General features: G+C 33.8%; 1 protein-coding gene across 1 annotated transcript in view; it reads right to left on the bottom strand.

The window, feature by feature from the left end:
* The window catches only part of LOC106670641 (nectin-3), a 328,873-nt gene that overhangs the window by 9,752 nt on the left and 304,545 nt on the right, over nt 1-14,576 (bottom strand). The window contains exon 3 of the mRNA XM_014401157.2: nt 7,416-7,760. Coding sequence (XP_014256643.1) covers nt 7,416-7,760 — 345 coding nt within the window. The remainder of the gene's footprint in view (nt 1-7,415; nt 7,761-14,576) is intronic.

The following is a 14,576-nucleotide window of genomic DNA, read 5'->3' on the forward strand; positions in this document are numbered from 1 at the left end:
AAACGAAAATGACTGTGCGATCTGTCTAAATCCGAGTGTTAACCCAACACCTAAAACTGAAAGTTGGACAGATCAAGGTTGACAGTTTACATCAGTTGTTTAAAATTTGAATTAAAAAGACAGACACACTCATTTTTGACATGACAATTTTTTTTTATTTTTTAACCGCATACAAAACACAACGTCAAATTCGCTGAAAGTCGCCGTAGATGTGTATAAAAAATTGTTATAATAATTTATTAAAAAAAATATCAACACTATTTTGTTCATAATGTTTAGCCGTTGGATGCAAAATGTTAATTTTCATAGTCACACGGGATTTAAAAATATCACATTTTAATCAGTAGAGTGATAAGGGACGTCATGAATGAAAACGTCACGGCAATAGATCAAGGGCGCAGATTTACATAATATATTTACCTTAAAAACAACGAATTAATTTCGATCCGATTAGTCCATATAATTATTGCTTTATCATAAATATAATAAAACAAATTGAACTATATTTTAATAAGATAATTATGTTGTTTACTTTCTCTTTGATGCCGTAAAAAAGAAATACTAAGCACTACAGTTTTACCGTAGTTGTGATTTGACATTTGTATTTAAAAAAATACTGTACTTTATTTATGTAATTTATTCGAAATAAATAAAGAACCTTTGTCTATCTTTGATCTATTAATGTATTGTCACTAAATTTTATAATCGATGATGAGTATACTGACGATGCTAATTTTTGTAAGTTCCACGTGCAGTGATTTTGTAACTTTATAAAAGGACTTCACACACTTAAGCATTTCAGAATAACTAGGTACTGAAGGTGGCGAAATGCTTATATCAGTAAAGATAGGCAGACCAGGAAGAAAATTTATGAATATTTTGAATATTTGTTATGAATATTTATTATGAATATTTATGAATAAGAATATTTAAGAAATATTTCATAAAAAAATTAAAGCGTAAAACCCATTAAGTACAAAATCAACGACTGAGGAACTGAATTAATAGGACAGTAGAAAAAAAGCATTAATATAATGTTGGCCATACCAAACTGTTTGACAAAGTTAACATAAACGTGGTTAAAACCAAAATTACTAGACTTTTAAACCTGGAATTCATCCTTGATAAACAGATGAATCAAAGATGGGGAGTATGTATAAAGGGGCTTGAATATGTACATCATATAACCTTAGGCTTCACTACAATCATCTTTAATACGGTATCACCATAGAAACAAGTTCTTATGAGATTAACCAACACGTCAAAATGAAATAACTAACAGACAGACAGGCAGTTCTCAAGGTTAAGCCTATGAGATTAACTCTAATCTGCCTAAACACACTAAAAACTGGGATCGACGAATGTTTTAGTACCAGGCCAAAGGAATTTCAGATAATGACACATCAGACACCCTAGCTAAAAAGTGAATCTATGAACACTACATCAACTTAATACTTTTTGTGGTCAACTATACAAATATAAAAAAAGAATGGGGATCATGGTGGTGAAGTGGTTCGGGTGTCCGACTCGCATTTAATATATTAGTCGTCCTTGGTTCGAATCCCGGAGAGCCCACAGATTTTTAATTATGAATAATATAAGAAAGGGATTGTAAAGTGGTTCGACCCTCTCTGGAACACCCAACAGGTAGTTGGACATTAAGCCCTCCTGTGTGACATTTCATCATCTTCAGTGTTGGCCTGGGTGTTATTTTTGTTTAGTCAAGTCCCTTCAATAAGTTCGTGAAATGTGTAACGGTTGTATCAGAGTAATATTTGTATTTGACTGATTAAATCTGTGTTTTATCGTTAGTTCGTATTTTTTTATTCCAGTGTGAGTTGTTGATTTTGTATATTTATGTGTTCTTCAACTTGAAAATTGTGCTTGTAAAATTTTAGGTTTTCAAACATATTCATTTTTATAGTTCATGGAACAGTTTTAGGCTTGGCTGTATTAATGTGTGGTGTTAGTGACCATTATTTAATGATAATTTGGAGATCGTGAGATGCGGTTTGGTGTGACGTAGGTTTTAAAAAAACATTTTATATATCGTGCCAACGTTTCGCTCTTTATTGAGATCATCTTCAGGGATCAAAATGTTCGTTTTCTGTGTAGATGTGTCATTATTGTGTCGTGTTGAGAGTGACCACGATCTCTAAATTATCTTGGCTGTATTGTTGAAGATTCATATAAGCTCAAATCTGCACACGTGTGTACGTATGTTCATAAACGCGTGTACGCAGTTGAATCTATCACTCCTCGCAGTCAGACAATTGCAGCTTTTGTAATTTACAAGAAATAACGGCAGGCAATCTTTCTAAAAGAATTTTGCTAAAGAACACAACAAACACTGGGAACGCAGGCCAGGCATGGAACCTGCAAGACTAGTCACAAAACAATCCAATGGGAGAAAGAAAAGATCTTCCTAGGAAAAAAAAAGAAACTAAAAACTGTTACAGGCATTTTACAGCCAGTACAGTAAAACATCACTAAAAAACCAACCATCAATTACGACTGAGGGAAACAGAGACAACACAAAACATCTTGAACAACTGGTCTGTAATAACAAGGAAATGCTATGGCACCTAGGAAATCCGTTCTTCAGCAATGTAGACCTCAACACCATACCTCTGAGAATAATTCTGTTCTTTATTAAAGAAACGGAAACCTTCCCGAAAAACCATTAACACAACTCGACGAAAGTTCTAGTGCAAAAAAGGATAATCTTTACGACAAAGAAAGAAAGAAAAAAAAGAAGTTCAAAATAGTTTTTGGCCATTTGGAGTTTTGAAAACGTCAAGATAAGCGATAGTTTTTTCAATACAAAATATACAATTCAATATACAAACAAGAACAGAAATAAATATATCATATATTAACAAAATATAAAATGTTTAAAAATAAAACCAGACATTGATTAATTGATATTGCTTTTAACTCACTGTTAATCGCAATGCAGCATCATTTCTAAACAGGTAAGAGATACCAATATTTTTGATATTAATTTTGTAGTTTATGTTTGCATTTTTATTACATTTATTGATGTTTGCAACTACAAATATTGTACTAAGTATATATGTTATATATCCTGAATTTGTCATTTAAATTTTTTAAAAATTATTTATTGTGAATCTTCCAGATGCCTTTCTTATACGGACAACCTGTTTACCCAAAGGGTGAAGAAAAAAAAAGTGCGTGAGCTTTTAAACTTCAGCGAGCACAAACTTTACAGAAAGTTCCAAGTTTAATTAACAAATTAATAACCTTTTTTCTCTTTTTTTTCTTTACAGTTGTACGGAAGTCCTACGGAGAGAAATCCCAGGTTAAATGATTAATTTCACAAAGGCTGGGCGGAGATGGAAAACTTTAACCGGTTTTTTTCACAACTAACGACACAAACTGGCGCTCGAACCCCTCTTTAACCCGCTCCCACTTTAAGCTATTTCGAATTAATTATAATTAAAAACAGAGACTAATCGGAAATTGATCAAAAATAACATGGAAACTAATTTAAACATACAGGATTCAGGGCACATCTTTGTTTGGATTGAGTTGTTTTCATTGCTGCTCTGCTTTTGCGAGAAAAAAAAACCCGGAAAAAATACCTTTTTCTCTGGATTGGAGTGCCGCGGATTCACCCAGATCAATTTATCCTCAATTTATACTTTTTTCATTTTTTAAAGAATAATGCTTAATAAAAGTTAATTTTGTACGAGGGTATTGCCACTAAATTATAAGAAAACCTCGGGGTGTCGGTGTTTAAAAAAAAGCTCATTTGTAATATGTCGGTTTCGAATGTAGAGTCGCTGGATTATCTCACAGTGATGCCGTTTTACCTCCACCCAAGTTATGTTTTATGATGTATCGGCAACCAACTCTCTTTTTATTTATCCTATTTCTGTAACTGAGGGTCTCGTCAGTTCTGGATAAAATAACCCAAATACCCAGAAACAAATTAAAAACAGGTATCTAGTTAGCATTCACACTACCCCAGAATACTCAATTCCTCGGGAGTATACCCCTCCACTCACGCTAATAAATTACATTCACACACCAGGCTTGGTTCACACTACCCCAGAGTACTAGATATTCCTCGGAGAAATTGAAAATATGTCCATGCATTCACGCGAATAAATACATTCGTTTCAATAAATAACACATATCACGTCTATTAAGATTTATAAATAATTAAAAATATTTATGATCCTCAGTTATTGTGTCAGTGACCTGTGCCTGCTGCCTCAAGGCCGCGCGTTGGTCATTCGGGATTTTGTATTTACTTCTTTGCAGAGTTAGTTCTTTGCAGTCTTTTATTATGTGCTAAGCTCTCCACATAACGGACATCTATGTGCCCCTACTGGAAGGTGTTCATGTGTGATCTTTGTATAATCTATGCGCAACCTACCCTCGTTTTCCTTCTCTGCATACCACGACCGATGTCTTTTTAATAAAAGTTAGTCGTTATTAACATAGGATCATCAGATATCAATTAATTGGTGAATAGCATAAATAATCTAATAACATAAGATTCTGAAAAACTCACAATTTTAAGAGAATAAAAACACTTTTAAAGGCTTTTTGAATCGTAAGTTTATTTGTTATCAATTGTATCAGTGTACTGATCATAGATTTCTTTTCGTATAGTGGAATAAAGTAAAATATGGAATCAATTTTTGTGTGTAGTAATTGAATTTTAAATACAAAGTATAGCCAAATTAAGACATACCTAGTGACAGCTGTAATAAATAAGGACATAAAGAAATATGCAAGTCGCTACCAATACTTATATAATAAATTTAAGATTTCCGTCGACCTTTCGTACCCTAACCATCGGATATCTTTTATTCAGGTCATGGAAAGATGGTTTTATAAATTTAATTTTACAATATTCCATTATTCCGCATACAAACGACCCAAGACCCATAGGGCTAGGAATTAGCATATAATAGCAACCAGTCTTAGAATCAGCTCGCTCTCGGCTCATAGTGGTTTGCATAGTGATGAAGGAATACAAATCACAAAGAAACAAATGGGATTGATCGAAATGACTAATTTATTACCTTATTGATAAGAAAGGTAGCGATTTGAAGTGGCAGATTTAATTTTAATCACAAAACACTAAATAAATGTGGTGGAATGAATGAATAAATTCTTCTGTAAAACACAGCCGGAAATTTATTATTCCGTCAGATAAATTCTACAGAAAATGACATAGAATTACTACTACCTACTATGGTTGACAACCGAGGATGATTCTTCAATCTTCACTTCATAAACGCAAACGACCTTCTCTTTTTTTACTCAAAAATAAAATGATGTTCACTTACTATTTGTACAAAGAAAATAATATTTGTACCATAATTCTTTCAGATTATATAAAAACATTTACCTACAAATTTTCCGAATCAAAATAGGAATAAAATTTATTTTTTTGCGCTATTTCTTCTTTTTTTGTTAAATCTGAAAATGAAAATTTTACAGTGTGCAAGGTTGTCACCGTTGAAAGGCTGGATTTAACTGTGATAAAGTAGACGTCATCCGATCGTCAACTTTCCCAAAAGGTCTCGTACAATGCACACATATCAATCATTTTATCATGTTCCATTTCAACGTCTGCTTTTCAAACGCCGATATATATTTTTTGTTGTTAAAAAAGACTATCAGCTGTACGATATCGCTATTATCTCGACGAGCGAAACTGGAATGCAGGTATGAAATTCGTAATGAATCAGATTCACTGCTTTCGAGGCTTCCCGACCGTTAGCAATAAAGCGAAATTCTGGCATTTGACCTTATAGTTTTATCTAATTAATTTTACAAAGTTTATTGGATGCTTTTTTTAAAACCAGCTTACTATAAGTTAATTTTTTACGAGGTCATTTCATCTACTAGGTTAAAAGAAACCTCGGAGTGTCCGTGTTATCCTATGCCTTATTTCTATCCTATTGCAAGCCCGTCTGTAACTCAGGGCTCGTCTTGGATTAAGGATAAAATTACACAAATAACAAACACAAATACACAGAAGCAAAATAAAAACATGATAGTCTGGTCATCATTCAGGCTACCCCAAAGTCTCGATATTCCTCGGGGGCAATTAAGGATAAACCTGATGAAGATATGCCACTCCATTCACTCTAATAAATTACATTGTTCACGCTGCCCCATGCTCTATTCCGCGGTTTATCTGGGGATACGCCCCTTCATTCATACTAATAAATTACATTCTCACGTTCATTTTCAATAGAGTCGTCGATATTCCTCGGGGTAATTGGTTATAAACCTGCTATTAATTACAATTAAAAATCATTAAAAACAATTAAATTACATACACACAATACAAATCATTCATACTATGGCGGAGTATTCGACATTCCTCGGGGCCTTTGGGCGATACGCCCTTCCATTCATGCAAGTAAATACATTTGTTCCAATAAATAACACATATCACATATATAAAGGTACAAAGATCTACATACAATTAGTCATTATTCAGGGTTCTTAAATTTTAATTTCATTTGCACTTAGTGATTTATCTGTATTTAATTTGTTTTCTTTCTTTATTGTTTCTTTTCTACTAACTTTGCTCTTTAAAAGTTTTTGCTGTTTGTTCTTTGATAGTTCAAAAATAAAACTATTTTGAATTATCCCTTCGTCATTCTGTTATTAATTATGTGTATTTATTTATTTTATTATTATTATTTTTTGGCGTTAACCTTTTTCTCATCTATCAAGTGGTTTAACGCAAGAATGTTTATTCTTACATAAGTTACTCATAAACAAATAGACCAAGATTGGAATAATGTATCACGAAAAATAAATATGAAGAAACGGAACGTAATGTAAAATAATGTTAGATTGTATAATAGTTTAATGTGTATAGTTTATTATATAATATTTTTTAAATATACTATTGAATTCTAAACGTGAGGTTTTAATTAAACCAATAAAACTTGTGATTATGCATGTTAGTTATGTTCAGTGTGCATTCTTAAAGTTATAGATTATTAAGAAAATGTGATTTGGTGAGACGTTTAATGAAAATTTGTCATTTAAAAAATAAAAACTATAACATGTAGAATGTTTTGCAAATACTTCGAGGCATGTTTGTATTACAGAGTGATTAATTAGTCAGACAATTTGGTCAATAATTTTAGTTTTGAACAAACTCTACTTGTGAACAGCTTTATCTCTTTATTGTTCGATGGTCGTAAATAATTCAGGAGGAATTATTTTATTTTCACTCTGATAAAATCGTAACGTTATTATCAAAGTATCCAATATTTTCAAAATTATAAATGGTTGATTTATTAACCTTTTAAATTAATATTCTATAATCGAGATGAAATACATTCCTCGAAGGATTGATTTTCTTTTAACTGCTGAAAATGAAAATATCATATTATTTTACTTCTTACATTGAACGTCTAGAAGAATTGAAGCGTTGAGCGGGGCAGGAAGCGTCTGGTGCGTGACTATACATGCCACAGTCGAATTGTGGTGATCCCTGAGGACCCTTGGTATGCTGGCGACCGATCGGGTAAATCCTTGGGTCGCAGCCGGTGCTGATTCCTGCTGATTCAGGCCGGGTGGCGATGTCGACCCCGGAGGTGGTACTAGTAGCCAGTGTAGCCCTGGGGCCGGTGAACCGCCTTCGACCACGCACTCCACTGACAGCTTGCTGTTTTCCTTCACCGGGACAAACAAATTTCCGGGGTCTAGCCGCCTGGAATCGATGAGCAAGTACGGAGCCCTCGGGGGTTCTGGAAAAAAAACAACGAAAAAAGTATTTTTAGTAACCAGTAAACGATAGCATCTTTTGTTATACTGTGCACCTAAATTGTTTAATAAACTTAATTTAATTTTTACTGAGGGTAGTGTTTACCAAGGTGAATTAGAAACACCTATATGCTGGAAAAAAGGCTTACTTCGATTAATTAATATGTTGGTTTTTATTTTATTTGTCTATAATAAATCATTTTTCTATTTTACAATAGAAAAGTTTAATTTAGAATTGATAGAAAATATGTTTGTTTAATAAAAAGTTTGTTTAAACATTAAGCAAAACATATTGATGATTGTGCTATATAAAAATAAAATTGTGAGATTTCTCCATGTGGTATGTGAGTGATTAACCAGTAAGTTGTTTGTTACCAATCATTTTGGCCTGCCTAAACTTGCTGGATTGATCAGTAAAGTCCAAATTACAAAAAAATTAATAGTATTTTCTAAATATTTTTTTAAATTCAAGAAATAAGGGATATTATTCAATTTATCGCCCCTTGGATCATTGAGAGACAGTGAGACGGGCAGAAAAAGGGAGAAATCTTGGCAAACTTAAGTGCAGCTCAAGTGGTGGCATTAAGTTTCCGGGTCAAGCCCTGGAGTTAAGTCAATACGCTCACCGCCAGCCAGCCCACGTGCACTGTCAAACTTTATAGTTCAATAGATAAGTTTCCCTGTTAATTCCCTCCCCTCTTTCCCTAGCCGGAAAAGTTTTAACGGGCCAGGAGAAATTCTATCTGGGAAAAAATTATTGGGCATCTCAACAGCAATTTCGTATCGCCTCCTTCCTACAACTTCGATCCAGTAGTCTGTAGTTTCAACTAATAAAATATTTTCGGACTAGACTTTAGAGGTGATCTAATTAAAGTTTCCTTTCTTCCAACACCTTCATCCTTGACCTATCCGTTAATACATCACTGCCTTACGACCATCAGCGCACGTTTAACAAGGCACTTTAATACATGTACATAGGCAGGTTTTAAACAGGTCATCTGCTGTCTCAAATCCATACAAAAGTTTGACCTGTTTCAACGAGGATGATCGTAGAAAAAATGAATATGCTTCGCGCTAAACATTTCAATTTAGTGTTAGTTTGACCCACTTTATAAACTGCTGATTAATAAATAAGAGTCCAATATTAAAGCGGGTTAAACAGAGAGCCGGAGATCGGAAAATTAATGGACCTACTTCGCCTTCACTTAACGGCTCGACTTTTTACCATCAGTCTTCCCACTCGAGAAACTCGAAGGCAGTAAAAATTAGTGTGTAAAGAAAGAAGCCAAAGCTAATAATAAATACTAGTCCGTTTCGTGTTTGAATTCAAATCGGCTTTCCACGTTCTCAAAGAATGTGCAGAACGTTCACGTAGGCGTAGAAATATATAAATTATTGTTCGTTTTTAGTCTGTTGAGGTGCCAATATCTGGATACACGGATAATCTGGATCTTAGGATGGTCTTGATAAAGCAAATTCAATTGTTTCGGTCAAGCGTTCGATCTATTTCAAAGTCATCATCAGAGCCTGTAATAATTACACATAATAAATACATATTTGTACAATTAATTCCTCAATCAATAACTATACAGATCTTCCAAAACAATCTTAATTATGTCTACAATTGATATAAATATTTTTTTAAAAGATGGTTTCAAATTTCAATGAAGACCGACTTAGTATATTCACAAGGATTGTAACAATACTAGTGATCGATACGTATAAGCTTCATGTTAGATTTCTTATGTTTTGGTATCATCCGGTTTCAGTGAATACAGCGATTAAATTAAATTAATGTTATATGGTTTGGTGATCCAACCAGAAAAGATGATCCAAAAAGCTGGATTACGTGCGAGAAGGCCTGCTTGGTCCAGAACTTACAGTACAGACGGGCGATATATCCCCGCAACATTTTCACTACGGAGAAGCTATAGAGGTTTCGGCAGGCAATTATATTGTTATGGAAGCTTGCACAAACTTGATCTTCATCCGTTCATTGAAAATGTGTTATCACAAGAAGTTGTTCATTACATGCCACTAATTGGCGACGATTTTATTTTTGTGCAGGAGCGTCGGTGACTGTTTTGAACGGGTTCAGTTGAAATTTTGAAGTAGCCAGCATATAGTCCCGACTTAAACCCTATCGAACTCCGTTGGAACGTGTTGTCAAACAGGGTAAGACGTCGCCCAATGATGCCAGTGAATCTGCATGAATTAAGAATGACCCTGATGTCATAAAATCGATGCCACGTGGAATGCAATCTGCGATCATCAACGCAAGAATTGAATATTTTATCCGTACTGAATTGAATATTTTCTTCATTATTTTCAGTTTTCAATAGTTTTGGTAATATTGTTTTACTTTAAATTTTTATTTCGCTATATCTTATATTTTTCTTTAAAAATATCCAGTAAAGAAGTTGCATGTTATATATGTATATATACATATCTTATCGTTATTGTTATCTTCGAATCATGGTAAAGTGCATAAGTTTCACATTTCCCATGGATGTAGGACACGTGTAGAAAATATTGTCAGAAACTATGCAAGCAGCATTAAACTGCATTTTCTCCCTTTACCGATCTATATATGAGATATGTAATTATGTTTCACTCTCTTTTCATACATAGAAATAGAACGTCTCCACAGTTGTATTCAGTTAATTAAATAAAAGTTCGTTTTAAAAACACTTCCGTTGAGTTAATTTATATACATACATATATATAATATTAATACGGAAACCAGTAAATTTAGCAAAAAATGCTTATAAAATTCCCAATTAATTTTGGATAGGAATCGCGGGTGGTAACAGATTTACCATAACTTTCTCATCTACTGAGAAATGACACTAACTTTGTTATTTTACATGAGAATTCCATATTTTTTTATTGTACATTTTGATTCTAAAGCTTATTTATGACACTTTTTTTGATAGGATCGACCATTTCTGAGTTGTGCTTGTCGGAAGACGCGTGAGGGGTTATGTTATTTTTAACAACAAGATGGCCCTCCCCGTTTATTTCGAAAACGATTAGCATTAGCAAGTTATTATATATATTATATATATAAAACCTGGGTGGCCACTTTTGTTTGCCTCTCAGTATAGATCGAAAGCTTGGCATAAACGTTGAATTTATTTTTTCATCCAGACCATACGAAGATTCAGATTATTTATGTGTAAAAAAATGGTTGATACATCCAATTAAGTTATTAATTAAATATTTTAACCTCATAGTTGTGGAAAAAAAATAGTAATCCTACGAATAAAACAGCGGTAGTGCGAAACCTTAACAATAATCCACGGTGTGATTTTTTACTATTGTATTTCCTTTTCTTATAAATTATAAAGAGATTCGTGTTTGTATTCCCTTAGCCGGTTTAGTGCTCACAAATTCAAGTCATGTACAATTTTATAGGTGTTAAACCAACAAGAGGAAAATGGAAAGAATGCATTTTCCGGCCAAGAAGGAAATGAAATAAAACTAGGAGGCCTGGGTTATAAATGAAAAAGGATAAAATCCCAAACACGTTCCAATTAAGGAGAAGGGGGGGGGAACAAGTAATACGTGCAGTAAATATTTCCGGCCGGCTGAACTATAACGATAATTTGTTAAACTCGCCGTTACCAACATGGAAATGATGCGGTTACGAGACGGGATTGCAGTTAAAACGCTTTGAACGCCCCAACTAGGATTGGAACTGGTCTAATTAGGAAAACGCCGATTTACATTTTATGGGGAATTCGAAATTGACCTCGACGCCCACCGGTGAGTAGGGAAAACTCCTATACTAGTAACAAATGTTTAATATGTTTAAAATACACTAAAAAATTCCACCCAAATGATTTTTTATTTTATTTTCTCGATAAAAGAAAATTCTGCCCTAAATTTATCTTATTGTTTTTGCCAATGCATATTTGTTTATGCTATGTTTTAAATAGGAATATAATTAGAAATAAACACACTTAATCTTGAATTCAAAACAAGATAAAGGATTTTTCTAAGTTTACTTTTTACGGAATTTAAAATGTTTATTCAGTCTCATTTGAATTCTGAAGCGATAAACTGTTTAATTTTCTTCATCTTTGTTTTCTTAATTTCAATTTTTAAACTTAATAATGCTACTTAGTGCTGAGGATTTGCGCGTGGTGTGTCACTTATTGATGATGGACGTTCTATCAAGTATGCGGCTAATGCTATCGGAGTTCCCTACAAAACTCTGCCGTTAGACGTTTTCGAAAAACTGGGTCTTGCCATAGAAGGCCGGTTCTGGACGCCCTAAGGGTAACAGAACCATAAGATGACCGCTTTTTGACTTTTAGAATTTTGCGAAACCGGCACCTTACTGTTGTGATTCATCTGCTCCAGGAGATTCGAGGTGTCCAAATTTCTGAACGAATTGCTCGAGGAAGATTAAATCAGTATGGATTGATGGCTTTTCGCCAAGAGGACCAGAATTGACCAGAATACACAGAGTTGCACGGCTCGTATTTGCTCGAGAACACAGCCATTGGACTTTGGACGATTGGTCTGCTGTTGAGTGTACATTTACTCCACGATCTTCGATGGCCATGAAAGAGTGTGGAGAAGGCGAAATGAATGGTAAGAAACCTACAATTTTTCCCACTGCCAACTTTTTCAATGCAGCTCAATGATTGAATGGGCGGGAATTTCAATGGAGAGTCGCACAGAGTTGGATGTTGTTTGTGTAGGGTCTTTGACGGCCAATCGCTAAGGGGATGAACTTTTGGAATATGATGCGTAGCCTATCCTCGATGAAATCAGCGGCTCCAATCTCGCTCGCCCAGTACAATTGTACCTTCAACAGCATGGTCTTAGCCTGGCCAGCCCGTTTCTGGGGGGTTCTCCAGACTTGAACCCCTATTGAACATTCAAGGGATAACCTCAAAAGACAAATACGAGCAAGGCCATCACTTCCTCATACGCTCCACGATCTTGAAAGCTCTCTTCGTGAAGAATGGGCTAACCTCCAGCAAAGAGATATTTACAGACTGGTTGAAAGTATGCCGAGGCATCATCGACATGTAATTAAGGCAAGAGGAGGAAATACGCGATATTGAAATGTTAATTAAAAATCTAAAACAAAATTAAAACAAATTTTATCAGTCCATCATTTCTTCATTTTTCATTTTTCTTAGCAATTTTCATTTTTTTAAAACTTCAAAAGACAAAGACTCAGTTTTTAAACGTCAAAAAACGTGAAACTTTCATTAATATATAAAAATATATACAAATCAAGTTACATTAGAAGTGGATGGAATTCTTTTCAAAAATATGATATTTCAAAAAGTTGTCATTTACGTCTGTATGAGTATATATTATCTTTGCTAAAGGATTCGTTTTATCTGCTTTATCATTTGGACAAATAAAAATAAAGTTTTTACATTTGCTTCGAAAGTTTAAAATCGTACACGATACGCTTATTATTTGGTTGTTTTTAAATTACCTTTTTTTCATAATCGTTTTCATAAAAAAACAACAAAAACGCAACAAAAAAATCTAACGATGAACCTACAGAAATAAATAACTTGTAGCTAAATACATTCAGGTACTTCCGGAGCGATGCAAAATATTTTAAAATGACCTGGCTTTTTGAACTCAAACACACGTTAAAGAAATTGACCTGTCACTAATGAAGAAGTTTTGTTTTCTACATTTGAAAAAAAGTCTGTGTTTAGTATTATTATCAACTTCAAACTAAAATCTATTATATTTTTTAATGTATTATATAGATTTTATAAATTAAAACAAAATCACAAGCAAGTCAATGATCCTGCACATCAATCCCATTTGTCAACGGCGAAATTCGCCAAAATTGGAGGAGTCAGCTTGTCTGATTTTGATTCGACTAAAAGTGAAATATTTTGGACAAAAAATTTTGTTATCAATTTTCTATTTCAGAGTTCAGAGCATCCGTGTGGATAAGGATGATGCCGAAAGATGTTTTTCCTAGGAAATCGTAGACATGGACGCATAGTAAAAAGAAAGTTAATGAAGCAATAAAGAAACTCAGAAAATTGTTTTTTTTCTTTTTGATAAATCCCCTCTTAAGAAAGTGCTCTATAATTTAATAGTCTTATCATAAACTCATTGAAAAAAAGTTCGTAACAAGGGTTTCAGATATAATTTAAATTGCCTACGACCCACTACAGTTATGCATTTTTTTACAATGAACTTTCATATTGTAAACGAAATTTAACGTAATCCTGTTAAAAACTTCACGGTTCTTGTTATTCAGCCGCTCTGTACCAACTTTACCATGAGTTTAAACCGAGAAAAAATTAAATTTTAAATCGAATGGATAGCGCCTGGAGATAAGGGGCATGGCTTAGCTTTTCCACGACCTAAAGATTTCTCCAATACGTGTCGGGAATCCTGCCGACTTTAAATCCAAAGCGAGGAAAGGTTTCTGTGCTCTGCATACATTCTTGGCTATCAGTTTTTCTCAAAAGAAATTCCCTTTTAATTTAAGTCGGATGGGATTCTGATCAGATGGCGAACCACGTACGTGTAAATGGTGGCGAAACACGAGAAGAAATCGACTAAACAATCGGCTCGATGATTTGCTCTCTGCAACTAGTTAAGAGCTTTCTTGATAGCCCTGGACAATGGAATATCTCCGGAGAGTATTCAGAAACTTGAAAAGACATTATAATGTCTTTTATATCAAAGGGTGACAATAATAAACAAAACAAATACACAGCAGAAAATATGATAAGGGAACATACGTCTAAATAAAACTAAGCCATTTTATTGCATAGCTCACAGTTATCTCCACT

Source organism: Cimex lectularius, unplaced genomic scaffold (genome assembly GCF_000648675.2).
Source record: "Cimex lectularius strain Harlan isolate CLEC.00 unplaced genomic scaffold, Clec_2.1 scaffold58, whole genome shotgun sequence".
Taxonomy (NCBI): domain Eukaryota; kingdom Metazoa; phylum Arthropoda; class Insecta; order Hemiptera; family Cimicidae; genus Cimex; species Cimex lectularius.